General features: G+C 43.8%; 1 protein-coding gene across 5 annotated transcripts in view; it reads right to left on the minus strand.

Annotated features, from left to right (window-relative positions):
- Positions 1 to 8,955: 8,955 nt before the first annotated feature.
- PDGFRA (platelet derived growth factor receptor alpha) overlaps positions 8,956 to 25,366 on the minus strand; it is a 53,823-nt gene continuing 37,412 nt past the window's right edge. For all 5 annotated transcript variants that reach the window (XM_043572626.1, XM_043572628.1, XM_043572627.1 and 2 more), the window contains exons 17-23: positions 23,939 to 24,054; positions 23,473 to 23,595; positions 21,277 to 21,388; positions 19,918 to 20,017; positions 19,696 to 19,801; positions 17,916 to 18,157; positions 8,956 to 12,067 (exon numbers count right to left, since the gene is read on the minus strand). In XM_043572626.1, the coding sequence (XP_043428561.1) occupies positions 11,920 to 12,067; positions 17,916 to 18,157; positions 19,696 to 19,801; positions 19,918 to 20,017; positions 21,277 to 21,388; positions 23,473 to 23,595; positions 23,939 to 24,054 (947 nt within the window). In that variant the 3' untranslated portion in view covers positions 8,956 to 11,919. The remainder of the gene's footprint in view (positions 12,068 to 17,915; positions 18,158 to 19,695; positions 19,802 to 19,917; positions 20,018 to 21,276; positions 21,389 to 23,472; positions 23,596 to 23,938; positions 24,055 to 25,366) is intronic.

The following is a 25,366-nucleotide window of genomic DNA, read 5'->3' on the forward strand; positions in this document are numbered from 1 at the left end:
AGTATATTACAACTTGGAATTACAGACGTCCCCACACAACATTTTTGCTTGTTATAAAAAGTTGCATCACTTATGAATGCATTTATTGCAAGTGATGGAAAACATGGAAATAGTCACTTAAACATGTATTTTTTGTCATGAAAGCATAAAAAAAAAAAAGAATGTGGAATTATAGAGGTCAGGGCTAATGCACCTGTGAAGAATGTCATCAGGAAACCTGTTGCAGTCTCCTGGACTGCCATTTTTAGGGTTTTTAATGTCATGGTCAAAAGATGGCTGCTACAACGTTAGGAAGTGTCTTCAAGTTCCAGGAAGGAAGAAGTGGGAAGGACAATGTGAGAAAGACAAAAACTTTTTCTCATCTTTGCCTTTTTAATGCAATAAGGAAGTCCTCCCCAGAAATTATACTCACATCTTATTGACCAGAATCACGTCACATGGCCAAATTCTAGGTTCCGGGGAATGAGTGTTTTGTTTTCCAACATTCGTATTTTCAAAAAGCAATAAAAACAATATACAGAAAGATGTTGAGTGAGCCGATCTATAATATCTGCCGCAGAGGGTAGAAATCAGGCAGAGACAAAGGTCTCATGACTGTAGAAGTAGATGAGAAATTGGGATTTCCAAGGTAATATCTCTCTGACAAATGAGTGTTTTGTAATGATCTATACCTAAGAGTTATAACCAGACACTGCCTTATTTCCACCTCATTTTACCTTTGTTCTGATCAATACCCAAGAATTTCACACATGACAGTACTTGTTTTTTTTACTCTACTGGGCCTATACTATTCTCATTTGAAATGGTATCAACTAAAAGGATGACTTCAAGAGCCAAACTTTCAGCCTCAACATCATTTTTCGTTTATGGGAATGACTGGCTCTGTCCCTGTCTTTCAAAGAGGTGCTCTATCTGTAGATTACAGTTATTAAATATTCATGAGCACACTTTATAAAGGAAAGGTCAATTCACAAATCCTGGTTTATTGTTCTTTTGGCTTAGAATGTTCTTACCTCCTTCTCTGCCTGGGGGATAAAGATCTTCCAAAGGCCAATTCAAACACTTCTCTGCAACATTCCTTGGATTGATTAAAAGCTTTTTTCTCTGTATTTTGATAATCCTTTGAATTATATATTATATATCATACTGCACTTTACCAAAATGTGTAGAATGCACCTACGATAACTCTTAGAAGGAAGTATTAAGGACTTACATAAATTATCTAAGCTTCTATATTAAGAAACCAGAAAAGATGGGGCGCCTGGGTGGCGCAGTCGGTTAAGCGTCCGACTTCAGCCAGGTCACGATCTCGCGGCCCGTGAGTTCGAGCCCCACGTCGGGCTCTGGGCTGATGGCTCAGAACCTGGAGCCTGTTTCTGATTCTGTGTCTCCCTCTCTCTCTGCCCCTCCCCCGTTCATGCTCTGTCTCTCTCTGTCCCAAAAATAAATAAACGTTGGAAAAAAAAATTTTTTTTAAAAAAAAGAAACCAGAAAAGAAAAAGCAAATTAAACCTGAAGTAATAAGGAGTAGAAATCAATAAAATAGAAATGGGACAAACATTAGAGAATAAGCAATGAAACCAAAAGCTGATTTTTTTTCAAAACTGTTCCTAAAATTGACAAACCTCTGGTCAATAAAAAAAGAAAGACACAAATTGTCAATATCATGAATGAACAAGGAGACAACACTACAGATCTTACAATATTAAAAAATAATAAGAAATGTTACCAACAACTTCATGCCAATAAAGTAAAAAACTTTCTTTATTGTAATAAAGTAATAAAGTAATAAAATATTGTAATAAAGTAATAAAGTAATAAAAACTTTATTATTTATTTATAAACTTTCTTTATAATATATTCATAATGGATATGGACAAACTTCTTTAAAAATACAAACTAGTCAACTTACTCAAAAAGAATTAGATAGCTTGAAGAGCCCTACATTTATGGAAATTGATTCATTATTTGTAACCTTCCAACAAAGAAATTTCCAGGCCTAAATGGCTTCACTGATGAATTACATCAAACATTTAAGGGAGAAATAATACCAATTCTACACAAACTCTTCCAGAATACAGAGGAGGAGGAAACATGTCCCAACTCGTTATATAAGGCCATTTTATTACCTTTATACAAACTAAGACAAAGACATGACAAGAATAGAAAACTATAAGTCAATATCCATTATGAATAAGGATGGAATGTTCTATATATATCTCTTAGAACCACGTATTCTGAAGTATGCTTCAAGTAAAAAAATATTCTTGGTGGAAAAAAAAAGCTTTAACTGTGTGTACTCTATTAAAATAAAGCACATCAGAGGGCAGGTGGGGGGAATGGGTGAAATAGCTGAAGGGGATTAAGAGTACACTTATGATGAGCACTGAGTAATAAATACATTGTTGAATTGTTGAATCACCATATTGTACACTTGAAACTAATATAAACTGTATGTTAACTATAATGTAATAAAAATTAAAAACTTAATAAAAAATAAAATAAAGTAAATTAAAAAAATAAAAGAGTCTTAGAACAAAAAAAGACTTGGAGTGCCTGGGTGGCTCAGTCGGTTAAGCTTCCAACTCTAGATTTCAGCTCAAGTCATGATCTCACACTTAGTGAGATAGAGTCCCACCTCAGGCTCTGCTCTGCACTGAGAGCTCAGAGCCTGCTTGGGATTCTCTCTCTTTCTCTCTCTCTCTCTCTCTTTCTGCCTGCCCCCACTCATGTCCACACTCTCTCTCTTTCTCAAAATAAATAAACATTTATTGTTTATTAATGTTTAATAAACATTAAAAATGTTTATTAAACATTAAAAAAAAGACCCCAGCCATAAAGCATCTGAGGAGGAAACTTTTTTAAAATGTGTATTTACTTATTTTGAGAGAAAGAGAGAGCACTGGGCAGGGTAGGGGAGAGAGGGAGGGAGAACGAGAATCCCAAGCAGGCTCCACACCGTTAGCACAGAGCCCAATGTAGGGCTCAATCCCACAAACAGTGAGATCATAACCAGAGCTGAAATCAAGAGCCTGAAGCTTAACTGACTGAGCCACCCAGGTGCCCCAGGGGAGGGAACACTTTGATAAAGACACCTGAGGATAATGTAAGCAATAAGGACCTTAGATAAATAGTTGTACTGTCCTAAGAATCTTGTGGAGTAAAATAAAGTCTGTGAGCAATAAGTATATGATAATTTCAATAGATGCAGGAAAAAGCTTTCCTAATCAACCACATCCATTTAATTATGTAGTGGAATTCCTAGCCAGTGAAATAAGATAAGTGAAACAAATAAAAGGCATCCAAATTGGGTAGAAAGAAGTAAAATTGTCTTTATTCACAGATAACATCACTTTCTGTATAAAAAAAATTTTTTAGGAACCTACAGAGTTGCAGAATATAAGGTCAATTGCATTTCTACATACCAGTTATAAATAGATATAGAAAAATGCTATGTATGGCTTCAAAAAATGAAATATTTAGAAAAAATTAACAATGTATGTAAATACATAAAACTATAAAATATAGTTTTTCTTTATTTTTTTTAAATTTTTTTTTCAACGTTTATTTATTTTTGGGACAGAGAGAGACAGAGCATGAACGGGGGAGGGGCAGAGAGAGAGGGAGACACAGAATCGGAAGCAGGCTCCAGGCTCTGAGCCATCAGCCCAGAGCCTGACGCGGGGCTCGAACTCACGGACCGCGAGATCGTGACCTGGCTGAAGTCGGACGCTTAACCGACTGCGCCACCCAGGCGCCCCTAAAATATAGTTTTTATAACTGAGATATTAGTATAAAGAAGACCTAACTAACTACAGAGGTAATCATGTCCACATGTTGGAAGAGTCAATATTGCTAAGATGTCAAGAGCATAAGCCCTAAACACAAATTTCAAGCAGCCACTGTATCATGTCTGTTAACATCCTGTTAGTCAAAGAGAGTTACATGGTCAAGTCTAACATCAATGCAGTGAGAATATCTACTTCCCCTGTGAAGACGAGGGGGAGGAATATAGTTCTAAAGCATAATTTGATTTACCACAATGTTCACCGAACATGAGTGATATTAGTATCCCTAGGACTTGATACATGAGAAATGGTTGTTGAGTAACGACTAAATAAATGTCTTTTTAGAAAAAATATGACAAAATATCACTCTATGCTTTGATTTGGAAGGATTCTTATTTCCCAAATCATAAATAGATCATAGAGTGTTGCAACCTTACCCTCACTGTGGACATCTCTTAGATCCTACCATCACTATAGTCTCACTCTGGTTGCAAAAGGAGCTATGATAGGAGCTGAATGGCTGCACCAAAATATATCATTCTCACAAGAAGTAAGAAATTGCTATTTTTTCCCTGTTTTCTGTAGAGTTGAGATGCAATGGTTGGGTTGAACATGTATTAGAATAGAAAACAACCTTAATTAATTATTGTCCCATAACTTCCCCTACATACATATTCTGTAGAGTTCGTTCTTCCTGTCCCTTTGGATGAAATTTAGAATCAACCCATTGACATTTTTTGTCATGCTTAGATAATGAAATGTTCTCTACTTCCTCCAGTATAGTAACTATATCAACTCTGAACTTCATGAGAAGGTTTAATTTCTATTTCCCCATCTTGGAACTACTGAAGAAGGCAAAGGAAAGGTTACAGCATTAAAAAGATGATGATGACCAGTTTCTTCTCTATCTCCCCCAACTAGAGCTTTTTAATTCCTTCCCTACTCACAGTCCCTTCAGGGCTAATGGGGGGCATCGTTTGGGGAAGAAGTAAGAAGATGGAGATCTTACTTGGCTGGTACCGTGCTCAGTTAGTGTTAAGAACTATGAAGAGTCTGAGGTTTTATCCTATTTGCAAGCTAACAAATTGGTCTACCACGGTTTCATGGATGCTGCCAGAAAACACAAGAGACTCCTAAGTCAGAAACAGGACTTTACTACTCACAATCCAGTAAATACCATGAACTTGGTATTTACATCAGTTCTCCCTGCCCCCCAAGCCCTGTGGGGGTAATGCAATGTGTCCTGGGTGGGTGCTATTCAGGCACTGGCTTTGTGTCACAGCTCAAGAGCCCTAAGCTTAGGAAGCACCAGTCTTTTATTATGGGCTGCAAGCGAATGTGATCAACATTTGTCCCAGAAGGGGACATCGTCTTTATTATACTGGCCGTTAAATAAATCTGCTTTCTGCTCTGGAGAAAGACTATTTCTGTCTCCCATGATGTAGAGATCTTGTCTGTCGTGTTAATTTCTGAATCCCAGTGCCTAAAACAGTGCCTAGCTCAACAACATCTAAGAATAGGGGAATACAATTTGCGGAGGAGGGATGTGAAGTTGGCCATAGAGTATCTGGAATCAAGCTAGGACAGGGGCTTCAGGAAGCAAATCCACCAGGTCTGGCTCCCCTGGCCCTACCTTCCCATTCTCGAATGTTCCAACAACACTCTGTGTCCTCTGGTTGCAGAAAAGCTTTGGTTTTATCAGAAGGCTCCCTAGAGCTATAATCCATATCACTCAGAACATACATGATATAGTCCTCCGGCTGCTTGTTACTCCCACGTACAGACCGTGGCCTCCACCCACCACAATCTTCTGTTCTGCGCTGCTCTGCCCTGTGATGTAATGTTCCCCTCAGGTAATTAGCCAGTTGGAATCAACTCTGCCAGCTGCCTCACTGAGGCTTACATATCCTAGAGATCACCTAAACAAAGAAGAGGCTGCTCTCTAATAAATATTTGTTGAAGAGATTAATTTAAAAGATGATTTTCTGTGGCCAGATCATTACATCATGTCCTCATGCATTTTCTGCACTTAGGAAACTAACCCCAACCTTTCTAGGGAAAAAGAACGGGTGTCTAATAATCTCAGGCTGGCGAAGAATGTATCCACCCTGGAACTGTCTCCACATACACCAGATATGACAGGCTACCCTGTGGGACAGCAAGCTCGAACAAAACAAGAAATGGGATGGAATACTCCGGTCAGAGAAGAAAAACGTTTTCTTCATTTCAAAGCGTTCCTTAATTCCTCATCAAGTCTAAAACTTTGACCAACCCAACAATCTGCGGCTTAGGCACCACACAGAAAACACTGGATCCGATTCTGTGCGGAGCAGTCAGCATGAAATGTAATGAAATTCAAAATAGACAGGATACACATGCTCCAGAGGGAAGTCATTAATACCCATGAATAATGATAAAGCAAAATACCATCTGCCAGGATAATGTGGCAAATCTTTTTAAAATTCCAATTAGCCTTTAAACCAGAAACAGGGAGCAAATATGCTCCCCCTGCCATGTGAAACCATGTGTCCTTGATATCTCCACTGCTCTATACGTGGACTAGGATGCGGGTGATGGAAACATTAGCCACGTAGGAATATATTTTGGAGGATGCGTTCATTATTCTCTAGGACACAGGTGCTATTCTTGTAACCGGGTGGAACAGAACATTATAATCTGCTAATTAAGGCCACATATATATTTTTTCACCTGTATCTTAAGTGTAGGGGTGAAAAAAATTGTGTCTGTTATAAGCACAGTATATTCATTTTGCTGTAACAACATGATTGGGTTTGATCCTTATATGTATTCGGAGTCAGAGATAATGAAGCATTTCTATAGCCATTATCTTGGGGAAAATTGCCTAGTTTATGATGGATTCAGATATTCTAAGTCATTTTCCTGAGCTGCATTTTATGAGGCATGTAACTGTTAAAGTCATAATATCCATTATTACAGCTGTTGTAGTATAGCCTAAAAGGAAATCGTTATTATAAACGTGTAAAATACTTCCATAGGCCAACTAATCCATCACTTGTCTTTTGAAATACCTCAAGCAGCAAGGCTTCTCAGTATCTCTTGCTTTCCCTGGTCTGTTGTGGTATAAACAGCACTGGAATTGGTACAATTTCGAATTTCTGGCCCTCATGCTCTCATCACTCCGCTGTATGATTTTTAGAAGTCACTGGGTTTCCTCATCTGTAAATTCTCTTCCCTGCCTCGAAATCCCATCTTGAGAATCAAAAGAAGTGAATGTGAACAGGATCTTTGAAAAAGCTGGAAAACCCTCCAATAGTAAAAGTCATTTTTATCATCACGAGGGGATAAAGAAGGCCGCGTTGTCTACACTATATTGAGAGGTAGAGTTATACGTTAAACAGGAGAACAGAAAGATCTCTCTGCAGGCTCAGCGCCTTGTGTGGATGCTAGATTAGGCAGCTATTGTTTAATCAGTAGGATTATTGTTCCTGATGATCCCTCTCCCTTCTGGGGCTGAACAGAAGCAGAGCCAATACTCGGCCTACATTGACATCTTCTAACTTAACTCCAAGGAGGTGTGCTTTGATCTGCAGGCTGATTGAATATGGGCCAGAAGGAGTTCTGTTGGAATAGGGTGCTATATTCCAATTATTAATAACAATCAATTTCCATAACCGGAAATTGAAAACAAATTGAATTAAAAAAAATAAAATAATAAAATAAAATAAAATAAATAGGGGCGCCTGGGTGGCTCAGTCAGTTAAGCAACTGACTTCGGCTCAGGTCATGATCTCACGGTTCGTGGGTTCGAGCCCCACATCGGGCTCTGTGCTGACAGCTCAGAGCCTGGAGCCTGCTTCAGATTCTGTGTCTCCCTCTCTCTCTGCCCCTCCCCCACTTGTGCTCTGTATCTCTCTCTCTCTCTCTCTCAAAAATAAATTTCAAAAAATGTAAAAAAAAAATTTTTTTTAAAAGAAAATAAACTGAATTACACAATTTTTGTTTTGTAAATCCATGTCGTTTGATTCGGCATGCCTCAGAGTGCAAAAACTGACACCCTCCTGACACTTACGACTTCACAGCGAGCAATGAGAGGTAAAGGAGACCCAAGAAAACTAGGGCTAATAAAATAATCTGCAAAGCAGGTGACTCCCGTTCCAAAATTTACTGTGACAGTCGGAAGTGAAGGCTTGGGCTTAACATCAATTTATTTCCGCACACCCTTTGGCCTAGCAATTTTATTTCCAGGATTCTACCCTAACAAGACACTCCCATGTGTGCACAAGGCTATTCAAGAAGTCATTTCTGTAGCGAAGAATGGGAACCTATAAATGCACCTATAGGAACATGATTGCATAAATTATGGTACATTCACATAATGAGAAACTATATAGCTGATAAAAATCGAGGGAGGTCTATCTATATGTACTTCTCGCAGAGCTCTGTAAAACATAGCATTAAAAGAGAAGAGCGGTATAAGCTCTGATAATGATGTATGCATATAGGTTCATCAATTGGAACAAATGTACCACTCTCGTGGGAGATGCTGACAATAGGGGAGGCTTTGCATGAGTGGGGAGAGGGGGTATACGGGAAACCTCCGTACCTTCTGTTCAATTTTGCTGTGAACCTAAAACTGCTGTAGGAAATAAAGCCGATTTTAAAAAAGGGGAAAAAAGCACTTTACAAAGCGTTACGTAAAGTAAATACCGTTTAGGTAAAACATGAAGCAAAAATAGAGATGTAGATACGGGTACATAAGCAGATGCACGGAGAGGAGAGTGGAAAGATGAAAGATGCAATTCTGCCTCTGGGAACCCGGACAGGGACAGGGAAGAAGATATAGTGAAGAAAGCCTTTAATCGCTCGTAGCACACACACCTACAATGTTTGAATGTTGCAAATGCGCTCCTGTGCTCCTGCGGGGGAGAAAAACACGGTGCAACAAAATGCTATTCAAACAAACAAACAATAGGATTGAGGATGAGCCAAGTGCCGGTTATCTTTAAGTTAAACGCTGTGTCTGAAAACTAACGCACTCAAATAACGTTTAAATCTTAAATTTCCCATTGGTTTCATCAAAACCACGATATGAAGCCCTACTGAAATACTGCTCAGAAAGCGCATTGAACAAGATTGCTTTAATTTATGTGATTCAGCTAAAAACAAAAATGCTGGGACCTTAGCGTAACTTTAAATTATATATATCATTTATTGAAATATAAAGATCTTCATTTACATGTTTTAAAACAAAAACACGAATGGGGCGTTCTGTAATACATTTTTTATCAGTAGACCCTACCTATTGAGTTACTTCACAAACATTCACCACACCACTGTTTTGGAAACACTTATGTATTTTTCTCTTTATTTTTCTAAAATATAAATTTTGGACATTCAAAAGTGCAACAGTTAATGTGCCTGTGGGGAATATCACAGTCAAAAAAATATAAACAAAGGCAGTGATACAGCTTGTCATAAATGTTTTGGCAGTATTCTCCAAGTCTATAAAGAAATACATATATACATATTGATGTATAACATCATTTTATGTCACGTCCCTCTTCACAAAAATAGGACCGTTTGTACAGATTGGCAGACCACATTTTAAGGACATCATTGATCATTTTAAAAAAAAGTCACAAATTGTGTTTCTCAGGCCAGCTTTGATTGTCTTCATAAAAACAGAAAGCAGGAAGGATTGGCAAATTTTCATCTGGGGATTTTGCAGGAGGCCAAAAAGGAAACAAGTCTGTGATACAATGAAAATACTGTTAAAAAAAATAAGATGCAGTCACACAAAAACTTAGGTGGGAGTATTCATTAGGACTGGAACCTGCTTGTCTGAGAATTTTCATCCAGCCCCATGATGTCACACAAAATTCAAAGGAACGTCAAAATGCAAAGCACCAACAAAAGAAGGCTCTACAAGGGAGAGTGAGCGATAAACAGAATGCTTGAGCTGTGATTCTAGAAACACAAATGTATTTCAAGTCTAATTGGCTCTACAGAACCTAGTCAGATTTTCTTTTTTAATTGGCCAATCTGGCTCAGTCTTCACACTTGGTATGAAAAAGGTGGGTAAGAAAGTTGGGGCTTGCACTGAGATCATACCACTAGGTAGTCAAGTACCTTGTTTCTGCTGCTACTTCTTCCGAGGAGCACGGACGGTGATTGCGGCAATCACAGCCCATGTTTCATTCATATGGTGTCAGCAATTAAGCAGTAGCGCAGAGAATGCCAATGAACCCACCCCAATCCGTCTGACAGTTTGGATGGAGGTGACAATGTGTCCTGCTATGTCACCCCAAAATTTCAGCACAACTTTTTAGGTTTTTTTTTTTGTTTGTTTTCACCAAAATATTAATCTGGTTATACAGAGACCTGGCACTCTGAATCGCATCATTTTTGTACATGCCTCTGGGGGGCTGGGGGCGGGGTTGGGTGGCAAGTTCAGGTCCCCCATGCAGTAGGGAGCAATGTCTTTACTTTTGGAAAGACCTGCTAAACCAAGGTTTTGCTTTCGCAGCCTCAGCTAAGACTGGAAAGTTAAATTAAGGGCAGCAATGGCCACATATATGGCATTAAACGTCACTGACCCAAAGCCAAGGACTTAAATGGTAGGCTTCCTGCATGGCTGACTTCTAGCCTAGTTCCAAATTTCAAATTATCTGTGTCCCATGGCAACTTCCTGTACCCTAAGCTGGTGTTGCCCAAACCTGGCTAATCAAAACAGCCAGGGAGTTTATAAAAAGACAGGTTCCTACTCCTGACCAGACTTAATAATTCAGAAGATCTGGGGTGGGGACCTAGAATCTGGTGTTCCCAGTTGCGATCCCATTTGGGAACCAAGGATCCAGGCTAATGCGCATGCAGTATTCATTAAATAATGCCTTTATGTTCTCACAGTTTCAAACTATTTCTCTTTGGGGTATGAGATGAAAGAAAGGGGGCTGATATTCCAGGCATCCTTCTGACCCTTCTAGGGCTTGTAAAATTTTTAAAACACAGATTTGGGGATCCACCAAAGTTATCACCAAGCATGAAAACGACCTCTGCAAATCCAGTCTTTTTACCGATGATTGTATCTTCCACTGGGTAGTAACATGACAAGTCATGTTAGGCATAGGCTGATGCCTTTAGATTGCGAACATTTAGGATTTCGGGGTTTTGTTTCTTTCAAATCCCATTACTTCAGAGGGCAGTTAATTGTTTTTAGTACAACGGATTAGGGAACCTATTCGGCACACAGTTAAAAACACTGACTTCCTGGAAGACACTACTTTTACTGTTCTCTATGTTCAACTAAATTTAATCCACTAAAGCTATTACCGTATTTTATAGAGAAACATCGGTTATTTGATATAAATGTCACAAACTGTCAAGCTTGTCGCCTACTTAGTAAGAATCTTTTTTTTTTAATTGTGCTTTCTCTGTAGGGAAAACGTGTTACACATTACACATGTAGCATTACTGATAACAGTAGATTACAATATGAAAATGAGTGGCTGGGCTTCTAAATGACCCAAATCTAGTAAACAAGATTGGTTAATTATTATTCTTTATCTCTTTAACACTAAAAAAAAAAAAAAAAAAAAAAAAAAAAAAAAGGTAAGATGCTATAGTACCAGTACCTTTTAAGGTTCAAAAGTGGTTTTGCATGTACTTCCCAGGAAAGTTCAACGGCAACTGATACCAGGTTTCAAGCAGGAAGTACATGGATGGGTTGAGTGGTCTCTTCAGAAGTCCAGAGCAGTTAATAGAAATCTAAACACACCCTCAGTTAGAGTTATTTACATAATTACAATGCTGGAGTTTTCTCGTAAATAAAAATCGTGTATGTTGGACTCTCACCAATGCCCTTGAAACACAAAGTTCACCTTCCGTGGCCTATTATTTCTTTGTCCATCTATCTCCAAACTTCACACACCGCTGAGATGCTACTAAAGCATTGCAAGGGCAACGCTAAGAAAGTTCATTCCGAAATAGCCCATTCATCCATATTTAGAAGGCTCCCTGAGGCCCTTGGCTGGGAACTTCTCTTTACACATCGTCCAAGTCCTCCTCCCCAACTTTGCATTGCAATAAAGTGGTTTTCTTAAAGGGATCCAAGGTGGCTCCAAGAGTGGAAGGTACCCCCTGAATCTGCCAGTCACAGGAAGCTGTCCTCTACCAGGTCTGAGGAGTCTATGCCAATGTCATCCATCATGTCGATGTCCTCGATGGTTTCATCCTCTCTCTTGACGAAGGTAGAGCTGCTGGAACCTGTCTCAATGGCGCTCTCTTCTGAAGTCTGCGAGCTGGTGGAGGGAGAGAATAGGAAAGGTTAAGCCCAGGTACAGACCGACGAGACCACAGTTGTGTGACCAAGGTGGCCGCCCCGCCCCCGCCCCAAAGGCAAAGGAGCTCTTTCTGCAAGATCCTTTGGCCACCGAATTAGGCAAGATCCTGCCACCAAGCCAGACAGCTACTCATCATCCACCACACTGCAGGGGGCCCAGTGGAAAACCAAGAACCCCCAGGTCACCTTCACCCTTCCGCCTTCCTTCACTCCCGTCAAATCTTTCAGCAGAGCTGCTAACACGCTGCCACGATTCTTTCCCTACCCAGTCCTAGTGGAAAAGAGAGTAAGCAGCGCCTGGTCAAAAGACAGAGGGGGATGAAATCAGCTGCAAACCACAGCCCAGCCAGTCCCTTGCTGTGAAATTTCCCGAGCACCCAAATGGTGTTGTCAGCATCTGACCCCACGCCCCTGGAATGCCTTCCTCCCCCTCCTCTTTATACCCACCCCCCACGTTCCCTGGCCCCAGTCATGAAGGCGGGTGAAGGCTCCTTACTCACTAGAGTAGCGGCCGAAAGGGAGCGTTCTATCGTCAAAAAGCCTTAGGTCTGGAATCACCCACCACTTAGTAGCTGTGGGAGTCACATGAGTCACTTAACTCCCTGAACTTGTTCCCTGGCTTATAAGATGGGATGACAGGGGCACCTGGATGGCTCATTCAGTTCAGCATCTGACTCTTGATTCTGGATCAGGTCATGATCTCACAGTTCATGAGTTCGAGCCCTGCTTTCAGCACAGAGCCTGCTTGGGATTCTCCCTCTCTCCCTCTCTCTCTGCCCTTCTCCCGCTCATACCCCCTCTCAAAATAAGTAAATAAAAACTTTTTAAAACTTACATTAAATAAAATGAGATGACAATAGTACCTGACAATATTCCTATCTGTTAGGGAAATTAAATAAGGTAATAACCATAAAGCACTGAGCACAGGACCTACAACATACTAAGTGTCCAATAAATATTAGTTATTACTATTATTATTGTTATCACTCAGATCCTTACCTGATTAGGGCCTGAATATGAGATATCAGGAAACAGTTGTTAATTTTCTCACATGTGATCATGCTGTTATAATTATGTAAGAGAGAGAGTATCCTATTCTTAGCAGATGTTCGCAGGAGTTTCAAATGTTTTAGCAAGGAAAAATAAGTAGGGGTGTGTATGTGGTACATGTATATTTACATATCATATGTTATTAAATATGTAGTATTGGGGCACCTGGGTGACTCAGTCGGTTAAGCATCCGACTCTTGGTTTTGGCTCAGGTCATGATCTCATGGTTCATGAGATCGAGCCCCACGCTGGGCTCTGCACTGACAGTGTGGAGTCTGCTTGGGATTCTCTCTCTCCCCCACCCCCCCTGCTCCTCTCCTGCTCACACATGTGCTCGCTCTCTCTCAAAATAAACTTAAAAAGAATATGTAGGACATATTATTATATATTATGTATAGACACAACATAGGTATAACTACATATATATACATATATATGTATATATGCGTATATATGCATATATGTGTATAGTTAGATAAACCACACATGGCAAAATGTTAACAACTACTAAGCTAAGTGGTAGATGGATTCACTCAATCTTTCTGAACGTTTAAAATTTCTCACAAAGATTTTTAGAAAAATAATTCTCCCTAGTCTCTAGCCCGTCATGATTCCCTGTCTTCCTGTCTCTGAACTCTTACCGCCTCATCATTATCCTGCCTTGGATTGCGAAATTTCTATATATATCTTTTTGCCACAAGCAGGTTATCTGCTGATAGGCAGGACGGTCTGCTCTCACCGTGGAGCTGGAACTGTAGACATAACACAGAAACCATACCATCGGCTGGCCAGCCAGAGGAAGCAGTCTCACACACGTGCCCAATAGGGGCTCTCAGCCCTGCTGGCTGTTTCCTTCCCGAAGGGCCAGGCCTGACTCCTCTGCCTCTCCCCCTCCTCTCTAGGTCAGTTCAGTTTCCAGGCAGAAAACTGAGCCTGGCGTACAGAAGCCCATGCGAAATGGTCTGCTGCCATCCATCCCAAAGGTGGCCTGGAGAGTTCTTAGAACCTGCAGGGTGGCTACACTGAGGTGTCTTTTCACAACCCCACAGATTGGGCCTTTCCCTAGGACTGAGAGCTTCTGTCTCCGTTCTTACTTTGTACTCCACCCTCCCCTCGGCTTACACCCTGGTCCTGGAGCTTCACTGTGAACCCCAAGTCCACTTGGCTGGTCTTGATAACCATGTTGTCCCGACAACCTCTCTCTCTGGGAAGCCAGCCCCGGTTCATGGGGCCCTGGCCAATAGCTGGAGGCCGGAGTCAACCTTTGGAGATGGCCCTAACCCAGCCAGGACCTGCATTTATGAGACTGCTCTAGATGCTGTGATTTGGACTAAGGTCCCCTCCTTGGGGGCAAGTTCTACAGCTGAGTCCTACAGTGGAGTCATTCCCCTTGCACTGACTCTCCTGGGCCTGACATGCTCCTCTCTCGGCCAGTCTACCTCACAGAGGGAAGGCAAGGGTATGGGCGTGGAGGAAGCTAACTTCCACAGAGACTCGGCACGAGATCATCCTTGCAGCTTGCCAGGCTTCATGGTGGTCCTAAAGCTGATGACTGGGCTTACTTCTGAGTCCCAAGCCACAGTGCCCATCTTGTGGCCCAGGGCCTGGCTCCTGATATCCCTGACCCAGCAGCCCCAAACCCTCTATAGCAAGCAAGGCCCAGTCTTTCTCATACCCATTCCCCTCCCGAGGCCAAGCCCCCTGAGCCCAAGAAGATTCCACAGGATCATCATGCTTTCCTAGACCTAGAGCATCTCAGCCCTGGGATCCCCCTTCACTAGGATAGGCTGAACTGTGTCCCCCTCCCCACCCCCACAAAACTCACATGTGAAAGCCCTAATCCCCATTGTGATTATCTCTGGAGATAGGGCCTTTAAGGAGGTAATCACAGTTAAATGAGGTCATTAAAGTGGGGCTCTCACCCAATAGAAACGGTGTCCCTGTAAGAGGAAGAGACACCTGTGATACACACACAGAAAAAGACCATGAGAGGACACATTAAGAAGATGGCCATCTGCAAGCCAAGGAAGGGGGCTGCAGGAAAAATCAAACCTGCCAACACCTTGATCTTGGTCTGCCAGCCTCCAGGACTGTGAGAAAATAAATGTCTATTGTTTAAGCCCCCAAGTCTACGGTATTGTGTTATGGCAGCCCAGGCTAACCAAGACATTCCCCGTGCTCAGCCCATCTGTGAGGACCACAGCTTCACCTGACCTGGTGTAGTCATTTGGGACATACTCTGCACAATTAGAAGACCAAATGTATTGCCCTTCCAGAGGTTCTAATTATCTAACACAACCACTTTCTATCAACTAGAATTGTTCTCTCCACGTAAAATATGTCAAACTCTGCATTACAGCCTGGTATACACCTAGAAAAGTTCTGGGTACCTTTCTTGTGTTATTTATCAATACGACTTTCTTTTTTTAAGTTTATTCATTCTGAGAGAGTGAGAGAGAGCAGGGGAGGAACAGAGAGAGAGGGAGAGAGAGAATCCCAAGCAGGCTCCGTGCTGTGAGTACAGAGCCCGACAAGGGGCTCAAACTCATGAATGGTGAAAGTCCCTACAACTTTCTAACTTAATTTAAAAACAAAACCTTTTGGGGTGCCTAGGTAGCTCACTCGGCTAAGTGTCCAACTCTTGATTTGGGCATGATCTCACGGTTCGTGAGTTCGAGCCCCATTTGGGTTCTAAGCTCACAGCATGGAGCCTGTTTGAGATTCTCTCTGTGCCTCCCAGCTTATTCACTGGCTCTCTCTCTCTCTCTCTCTCAAAATAAATAAGTAAAGAAAAAAATGAAGCAAAACTTTTTTGTCACTGAAATATTATTCAGAGCCCCCAAATACAAAACAACCAAATGGATGGCATATCTGGGGTCAAGGGCTACCACAGATCCCCAAAAGCTGGAGACACGTTTCGCTAAAACAACACAAACGTATTTTTGCAAAGGTAAGTCAGAGCGCTTTGCGCCATCTCCAATCCTCATAACCCATTCCAAAAACAAAAAAAACACAATTATACTTTTTTAAATTACCTGGTTCACACCAACAGCAAGGGATGTCACAATCACAAGCCTCCAAAATAATAATGCCATATGCCTCTGCCTAAATAATTACATGTAGCTAACCAAAAGAGGAAGAAGGGAGAAAAACATCCTCAATGAAGATGGAAAAAGGAGACACATCACTTTCACCTGCCTCTGTTCAAGGACCCTGCAAAGACAGTGGAGACCAAAGACACAGTCCCCTCGTCTGGACGTTCAAACCAATGGTTCTAGTCCTGGCTGCGTATTAGCATCGCTTTGGTCGTAAGTTAATGGATCCAGGTAATGATCAACAATGGCTGTTGATGTCACAAAAGGGGAGGCCACTGGACAGCATGCAGCTCCCGACGGAAGGACACAGCACGATCTTTGAGGCACACATGCCAAAAAATCTAACCTGAGTCAGATCAAGCCTCTAGACCACCAGTTTACAACAAATACAGGAGATAAAGCACATGAAGACACACTACAGGATGCAATCAACAAAATTCTGAACGTGAGAACGTGACGGCCAAACACTCCAGGTCCTTCACACGTACTATGCAAAGTGGGTAAAAAGAGGCAAGACAAATGCATAGAGACATAGCAACTAAAGGCCATGGGTCACTCTTAATTTCCGTCTCAATTAGAAAAAAACAAATGCAAAATAATACTTATCAGAGAGTCCGGGAGATTTGACCACTGGATATCTGATGCTCCTGACAATTTATTGTCAATTGGTGGGGGAGGGGTGAGAAAATGGCATCATAAGTTATTTTTAATAACTCCAGTTATTTCTTTAAATAGAGTCATAGGGGGCCTGGGCGGCTCAGTCGGTTAAGCACCTGACTCTTGCTTTCAGCTCAGGTCATGATCTCACAGTTTGTGAGACTGAACCCTAGGTCAGGCTCCACGATGACAGCGTAGGGCCTGTTTAGGTTCTCTCTCCTCGCTCTCTGTTCCTCCCCCGTTCACGTTCTCGGTCTCTCTCAAAATAAATACACTTAAAACATTTTTTAAATAGAGCCTTTATCTTTTAGAGACCCATGATGGAATATTTATGGGTGAAATGACACGATGTCTAGGATTGGCTTCAAAATAACCCAAGGAGAGTGGTAGTGGATTCATGCATTCTGGCCATGAGTTTATGCACGCTCAAATTGGGTGACAGATTAACTGATAGGTCACTGTACAACTTGAGTCGGGCACGTTAGAAGTCTTCCATTATACAAAGTTAAAAAGGAAGAACAAATCAGCCAGGAAGCGCCTGGGTCCCGTTCCCAGAGATTCTAACTCGTTGGTCTGGGTGATGTGCGTAGATCGGTTTTCTAGTCTCCCCAGGTGATCCGAGCTTACAGCTAGGGGTAAGATCCACCTATGAAGCATCCAATAGCCCAGTCTGGCCTCTCTCTCAGCTCTCTCCTCCGTTCCATGACCAGTGCAGAAAACAGCAAGAGAGGCTTCTAGTACCTCAATAATCAGAGCGGCTGCGACAGTCTGATCAAAACACCCAAGGACTCCGGTCAAAGACTCTCCACCCTGCCTGCCCTATACCTCCCCCAGCCCCACGGGGCAGGTATGAGGAGCATCTGGGAAGCATTTACATAAGGAAACAGACCCCTCGGAGGCTCTGCCGCCGCTCCCCTCGAACAGATGCACTGATGTCGCCAGGGCAATGGCTCCCCTCCTTCAGGTGCGCTGGGGGGCGGAGGGGAGCTCTGCAGGAGGCCCTACCTGTGTCTGTTCCTCTTGCCCAGATCCTCCTCCTCAGGAACAGGGTCGATGTCGGGCAGAGGGATGATGTAGCCGCTGTCTGCACTCAGCCTCTGCTCATCCAGGCTGCCTTCCCAGTCCTTCAGCTTGTCTTCCTCGTGTTTGTAGGTGACGCCGATGTAGGCGTTGTCCGAGTCCACGCGCATGCGCGCCACGGCAGGGTGGTCGCTCTTCAAGAAGTCCAGGTGAATCTTTTCGTAGCTCTGCAGATATGCGTTTCACGTGGTTAACCAAGTGTCACCCACTGAACTGCCGAAAGGACGCTCAGAACTATTATTTAACCGTCTGTGTTTCCAAGCTACCACACAGATGCGGGGTTGAGACAACTGAAGGAGAGTCAGCTGTCAACTGTCACATCCCAGGGATGTGGGACACGGGGAAAGGACCACTGATGGCAGAGATCTCCTGCCATCCTACCAATGGGATCTCTCATTCTCCTTAAGATACAATGAGCCCCAGGGCACCTGGGTGGCTCAGTGGGTTAAGCGACTGACTCTTGGTTTTGGCTCAGGTCATGATCTCGCGGTTATTGAGTTTGAGCCCCGCATAGCACTGAGCCTGCTTGGGATTCTCTCTCTCTCTCTCTCTCTCTCTCTCTCTCTCTCTCTCCCTCTGCTCCTCCCCCACTCTCTCTGTCGCTCTCCAAATAAACTTGTTTAAAAAAAGATACAATGAACCCCTTCACTGAGTTGGCAGCTATGACTGTGTTCCCACCCACCTCCATGCACACACACTCCCTTCTCTGGGACTAGCGGGGAGCCTTCTGGTCCCACTACATAGTCTCTTCAGGGCTTGGATGGGTCTCAATAAGAGGGGACAAGGACTTCCACTGAAAGCACCACCCCTGACGCCTTCCTGACCCTTAAACGTTGGAGAAATCTAACTCAAAACTTACAGAACTTGCATCTAAAAAGACTTCACTTTTCCAGACCAATTCCAGTCTCTTCCCACCCATACATCTTACTTAACCAGCCAGGGCATCTTTGACTGAGCCACCATTAATTTCCTTTTGCCTCCTCATTGCCTCACTTATGGGGGTTGTAACGGGCAGGGAGATAATCAATAGACACAAGTATTTAACGCCCAGTTCAGCATGCAACGACCTAACGCTGCTCCTCTATGAGAAGGGCAAGCAATAGATATGAAGACTCTACATACTGACGAACCTGAATCTTAGAAATTGCATTGATTATACAACTGTGTCTGGGGCTCCTTCACAGCATCTCGGCAGAAAGTTGTTTCATTTATTAACATATCCTGCTTGGCTCCATGAAATTACATTTGTTCCTTTGAACAATGCTTCCTATTCCGCAAAAAACCAGCTGGAGCCACAGATAACAGCTGAGGTTGTTCCTTCCAGTCAGCTGGTGGAAGCCAATTTCACATGGATTTAAGTGCATTCAAATTAGCGATTTAATGGCTGTGGATGCCCTGAGACTTCTAACTGCACGGTAGCTTCAGATACTCGAACATCTGGAGAATAAAGTGCTTACAGGTGTCGCACACTTGAGATAAAAGGGGAGCCCTGAGGAGAGGGGAGGGTTTTCATTCATCATCGCTACCAGGGGCCGGGGGAGCACGCCATGAAAGCCCTGGCCACTGGATCAAACAATCTTCCTCCCCTTTGGAAACGTTCCTTCAAAACAGCGTTGAACTGTGCTGCTCGCTCGCGTGACTGCCTGCTCTTGACTTCTCCCTTTGCCCATGCCGTTCCACCCAGCTTGGAGGGGCCCAGACAAACCTTCTTATATTGTCCCGGCAACAGATTCTCCACAATCTCACTCAGGTGGTAAAAGGAGGGTCTCTTCTCCGGCTCACTGTGCCAGCACTTGACCATGATTTCATAGCTGCGGAAGCACACAACTCCGAGTGGGCACAGGGAGGAGTGTCAGGGCACCCCCGCCCCACCCCACACGCCCGCCGGGCGTGAACGCAAGGCGCACGAGATGGGGAGGGGGCTCACACTTCGCTGGTGGCGTGGTCAGGCTTGGCCATCCGGTACCCGTTCTTGATCTTGTTGTAGAAAGTGGAATCCACCATCATGCCAGGGTACGGGGTGCCCCCTGAAAACCAAAGGGAACAACCAGGATTAACGAGCGTGTGTTACACTGCTGAGACGCTCGGGGTCATACAGCACCTACAGAACACATTTGGGGGTCCCCACTTGAACTTCTGGTTCTTGCAAGGAAATGAAGGGTTACCATCTCCCTGACTTCACAGGCTTGCCCGGAATCGTAAAGGTAACCAGGACTTCTGGGTTGGTCAAGTCCAGACACCCTAGGCAAAGACGCTACATCTTAGGAAAAGCACACAAGTGTTTTTCAATGTGTCTGATCCCTGGATCTACACATACAAAGCAAAACAGAAAAGGAAGAGAAATTCTCAATCACTAAAGCCAAAAAAATTAAAAAAAAAAATCATTCTCACCAATAATTAGAGCAAAAGTCAAAGCTGAGGCTTGAAATATCTAGGTGATTCTCTGCTTTTAGTAGACTGTGAGCCTCAGTTAAGCCACACACCGGGATGATGCACTGACATCCAAGCAGGGACAAATGGGATCGAAGAAGGAGACCAGGCAGGAAGAAACCCTTTACTACCACATTAAGATAACAGAATTCATGAAACATTTCCGTTTTTATGGCCACAGTCAAAACAAGCTTAGTTTCCTCTCTAAAGCCTTCCAAAACTACTCCAAAACTCCTTCCCCTTTCTTCTTCCATTACAATTTTAATCAGAACCACCCCGTTTATTGCTATGTGTAAGTCTTATCTTATCCAAGATGAACTGTCAGAGGTCAGGGTCATGAATCACTCTTCCCTCAGGGCCCTCACCTGGCAGCACAGGGTACCTGTGTTGTTTGGGACCTGGTGACTGACGAACCCAATGACTAGGAGGCTCTTCTCCTCCAGAGAGATGACCAAGAAGGGGAATCACACTCTTTTCCTGGCCACACTTCTTTTCACCTGAGCCTCGATCACCACTGGTGAACCCACTTAACCCAAAGACCCCGTGAAAAAGCAGCTGGGGAGTGGGTGTCCTCAGGAACATCTCTAGTGGGAGAAAGTCATTCTAGCACAGCCCAAAGGATAGGGGGGGCAAAGGCCAGACGTGAGGGTGTGCAGCCCCCCAAAACTCCTGGCTGTCTGCACGGGCATACTCCTGACACCGGAAGTGTGCAATGTGTGATTTAATCTGCCGCAGTGCACTTGACTCACAGCAGGTATCTTAACATTGTTAACGCCCTGGAGCCTGGAAAACACAGTGTTTCCCTCCCAGTGTTTTTCCAAAACGACCCAAGCGAGCAGAGACGTGAGGCCCGTACCAAGGGAAAAGATCTCCCAGAGCAGAATGCCGTAAGACCAGACGTCACTCAGCGTGGTGTAGAGGTTGTCGAAGATGCTCTCAGGAGCCATCCACTTCACGGGGAGAAAGGTCTGCATGGAAGGAGGGAGGAAATTAAATCCAGCATACGCACCAATGACCCACAGCAGCGGAAACAGTAGGGGTCCTTTTTGGACTAATAATAACTTGCACTGAGAACCTTGTCCATGTAAGTATCTCCCTGTGTTTTTTTGTCCAGGGCTGTGTTCTCCACCCTCGTGAGAGTGCCTGGCACCTGGTGGGTACTCGATAAATATTTCATGAATGATGGATATTTGATGTGGCCTCTTAGGTCCTCCCAAGGAATAAATTTGAAAATATTTAATCCTGAATGTTTTACCCAAAAAGCAAAACCCCTGACTGGACCAGTCTCTCCTATTTGCCGGTGTTCCTAGGAACAAAATTCAAAACACATCCAGTGATCTGAGAACCAATTACATTACTGAATTTTAAGAAATTCATTTCCTATCACTATAAATATGACGTTATGATAATTTTGCCGCTTCTTTTGGGAGGCTGTACAAACTCCAGTCGAAATACTAAGACTGAAGCAGATATACAATATGAAGTAACCACATTAGCAACCTTCAGCCTTCTGAAATTCATGGGGAGATCACAGATTCATCAACTTTTTTTTTTTAATGTTTATTTATTTTTGAGAGAGAGAGAGACAGAGCACAAGTGGGGGAGGGGCAGAGAGACACAGAGACAGAATCCAAAGCAGGCTCCAGGCTCTAAGCAGTCAGCACAGAGCCCAGCGCGGGGCTCAAACCCAAGAACTGTGAGATCATGACCCGAGCTGAAGTCAGATGCTTAACCCGCTGAGCCGTCCAGGCGCCCCAACTTTTTAGGCAGGTGAGAAATTGGCTCCACCAAAGTCCACTGACTTGTTCAGGGTACCTAAAGCTGGTCTCACATGGAACCTGGACACAGACCAGTGGCCTTCTGTGGGCGGGCACAGCAACCCCATGCTGTCTCACAACTAGTGCAGTGGGGTGATTTGGAATTGTCCCTACAAGTGGAAAATGTATCCTAAATCACTGCATCTGCTTAGAGGTAGAAGGGTGGGGAGAAAGACCATCTTTAAGGAAACTGTGCTTCTAAGATCTATTAACTCATAGGGTCGCAACATTTTAGGGGTCACAGACACCGTTTGCAAATTTGATAAAAGTTAAAGATGCTCTCTTTGAAAATGAATGCAGGTGCACAGGCACACATGATCTACACATTAATAGCTAACACTTGCTGAGGGCTCGTATGTGCCAGGCACTGCCCTAAGCATTTAACTTAAAGTCACTGACTGAATCACCCAAGGCAACCCAGGAGATGGGTACGATTATCAGGTCGCTGTGACCGATAGGGAAACCAAGATACAGAATGGTCAAGTCACTTGCCCCAAATCCCCACAATAGTAAGCACTGGAACCAGTACTCACACCCAGGCAGTCTGGCTGCAGACCTTGTGCTTTCCGTATTGGTCCCAGGAGCCCATTCATGAATCTTGTGGGCTCCACATTAAAATATGGACGCTGGGGACGCCTTGGTGGCTCAGTCGGTTAAGCGTCTGGCTTTTGACTTCGGCTCAGGTCATGATCTCATGGGATCAAGCCTGGTGTTGGGCTCTGCTCTGACAGCATGGAGACTCCTTGGGATTGCCCCTTTCCCTCTCTCTCTCTCTCTCTGCCCCTCCCCTACTTGCACATGCACACGTACATGCTCTCTTTCTCTCAAAATAAATAAATTAACTTTAAAAAAAATGTTTAAGGGGCACCTGGGTGGCTCAGTCAGTTAAGCGTCCGACTTTGGCTCAGGTCATGATCTCAAGATTCGTGGGTTTGAGCCCTGCGTCGGGCTCTGTGCTGACAGCTCAGAGCCTGGAGTCTGCTTCAGATTCTGTGTCTCCCTCTCTCTCTGCCCCTCCCCTGCTCATGCTCTCTCTCTCTCTCTCTCTCTCTCTCTGTCTCAAAATCTCTCTCTCTCTCTCTCTCTCTGTCTCAAAAATAAATAAGACATTAAAAAAAAATTTTTTTTTAATATTTAACAACATATATGGACACTGAATGGCCAGAAGCAGTGCCTAGTTTCAGAGCTTCAGTGAGGAAAGGTGAGCGAGTCAAACGGGGGGAAAGAGCACGTACGCTGCCTTTGGACACGTAGTTTGAATCGTGCATGATGTCCCTGGCCAGGCCGAAGTCACAGATCTTCACGATTTTCCCTTGCGCCAGGAGGACGTTGCGAGCAGCCAGGTCCCGGTGGACACACTGCGTGGGAAGGGAAGAAACAACAGAGTCTGTCCATCTGCCACCAGACCACCTCACCCCTGCAAGGTTGGCCACTTCGTGGTGGTGGTGCTTGGGGCTGCCTGGGACACCTCAGGGAGGCTGTCCTGGAGCAAAGAGCTCACGGCCTGCAGGCTCTCATCCCGGCCACCCCCATGAAGGAGAAGGCTCTGGAGCAGAGTAGGCACCTGACGAGACCGGACGTCCCGCCACACTTCGGGGAAAGGGAAGGGAGAAGCAGGCAGCCGTTGCTACAAGCCTCTGCCAGGCCTACCACGCTCCAGGCCCGGATCTACAGAGAACTCCGTTCCAGGAACATACTCACATTTTTGGAAGCCAAAAATTCCATCCCTCGCGCCACTTGATAGGTAAAGCTCAACAAATCCAGCAGAGTCAGGCCTTCTGAGTTATCATCCGAAAGGAGGTTTTTGACTTCCGAGTCTGCAGGAAAGGAATTAAGTGTGTTGGTGCTGGAGGACAGCGTGAAACGTCACCCACGGGGGGCTCTCTCACAGGGCTGCGCAGGCTTGTCCAAAGAACAAATCTAAAATTATTTTCCTATAGTGTTTCCAGACCTCGCAGGTGGGGATGCAAACCACACAGAGGTTCTACCATTAAAAAGAAATATGCCTGCAGAAATATATATCTGGTGTGTGTGTGTGTGTGTGTGTGTGTGTGTGTGTGTCCACAGGGACCAGTCTAATGGGGTCTCACACATATTTTGTTGTTTGCCTCCTATATTTCTTTTTTCAACCTTAGTTAGCAAGTCACATAGTCACCTTTAAGTCTTACGTGATGAATATACATGAGGGCCCTTCGAAAAAGTAGCTTCTGGGGTGCCTGGGTGGCTCAGCCCTTTAAGCATCTGACTTTGGCTTAGGTCATGATCTCACGGTCTGTGAGTTCGAGCCCCACGTCAGGCTCTGTGCTGACGGCTCAGACCCTACAGCCTGCTTCGTTTGGATGGATTCTGTGTCTCCTTCTCTCCCTGCCCCTCCCCTACTTACACTCTGTGTGTGTGTCTCTCTTTCTCTAAAAAATAAATGACCATTAAAAAAAAAAAGTAGCTTCTAAGAATTGCCTTTGTCTTTTCTTGTTAAAGCCACCTTCATAGTATTTGGCTTCTTTCCTATATTAAAGCAAGCCCCAGTCAGACTAGAGGGAACGATCTTAAAGGTCAGTGCCATTGACTCTGCATTTAGTTCCTTTTGCAACTTGTCCACTTTGCCCAGTTAGTCCCCTCTGGAAGGGTCCCAGGGTTTTCGAGGAAGGAGGTAATCTAGGCCAGCCGTTCTCATTTCTTTTTGAACGCTTTCAGGCAAGTGAAGAGTAGTGCAACCATTCATATTTTTCCAGCCAGCCAGGAGAAGGCCAGAAATCAGGGGCGTGCCTGCCAACAGGGCCCGGGCTGAGCATGAATCAGGTTCCCCTGACATCTGGAGCCAGGTCCAGCCTGGGAAGCAATGTAAACTATTTTTAACAATACGGGAGGGGAGAGGAAGCACTGTTCCGACAGCTCTCATTGGCTAATCTTTTAAAAGGGCTTGGAAGTTCCCCCATTTGGCAATGAGGAGTGAATGGAACTTGGAACTGCAGCAATGGAAAATATTCTCATGTATGGAGCTTTGCAAAACAAGCACATTCTTTTTTTTTTAAATGGATTCGTACCTTTCACTGAAGAACCCCGCAAGCATGCAGAGCATATCAGTGATTTACAAAGTAATTTCCATGGCAGCTCAACACTTTTTGGCAT

Source organism: Prionailurus bengalensis, chromosome B1, assembly GCF_016509475.1.
Source record: "Prionailurus bengalensis isolate Pbe53 chromosome B1, Fcat_Pben_1.1_paternal_pri, whole genome shotgun sequence".
Taxonomy (NCBI): Eukaryota; Metazoa; Chordata; class Mammalia; order Carnivora; family Felidae; genus Prionailurus; species Prionailurus bengalensis.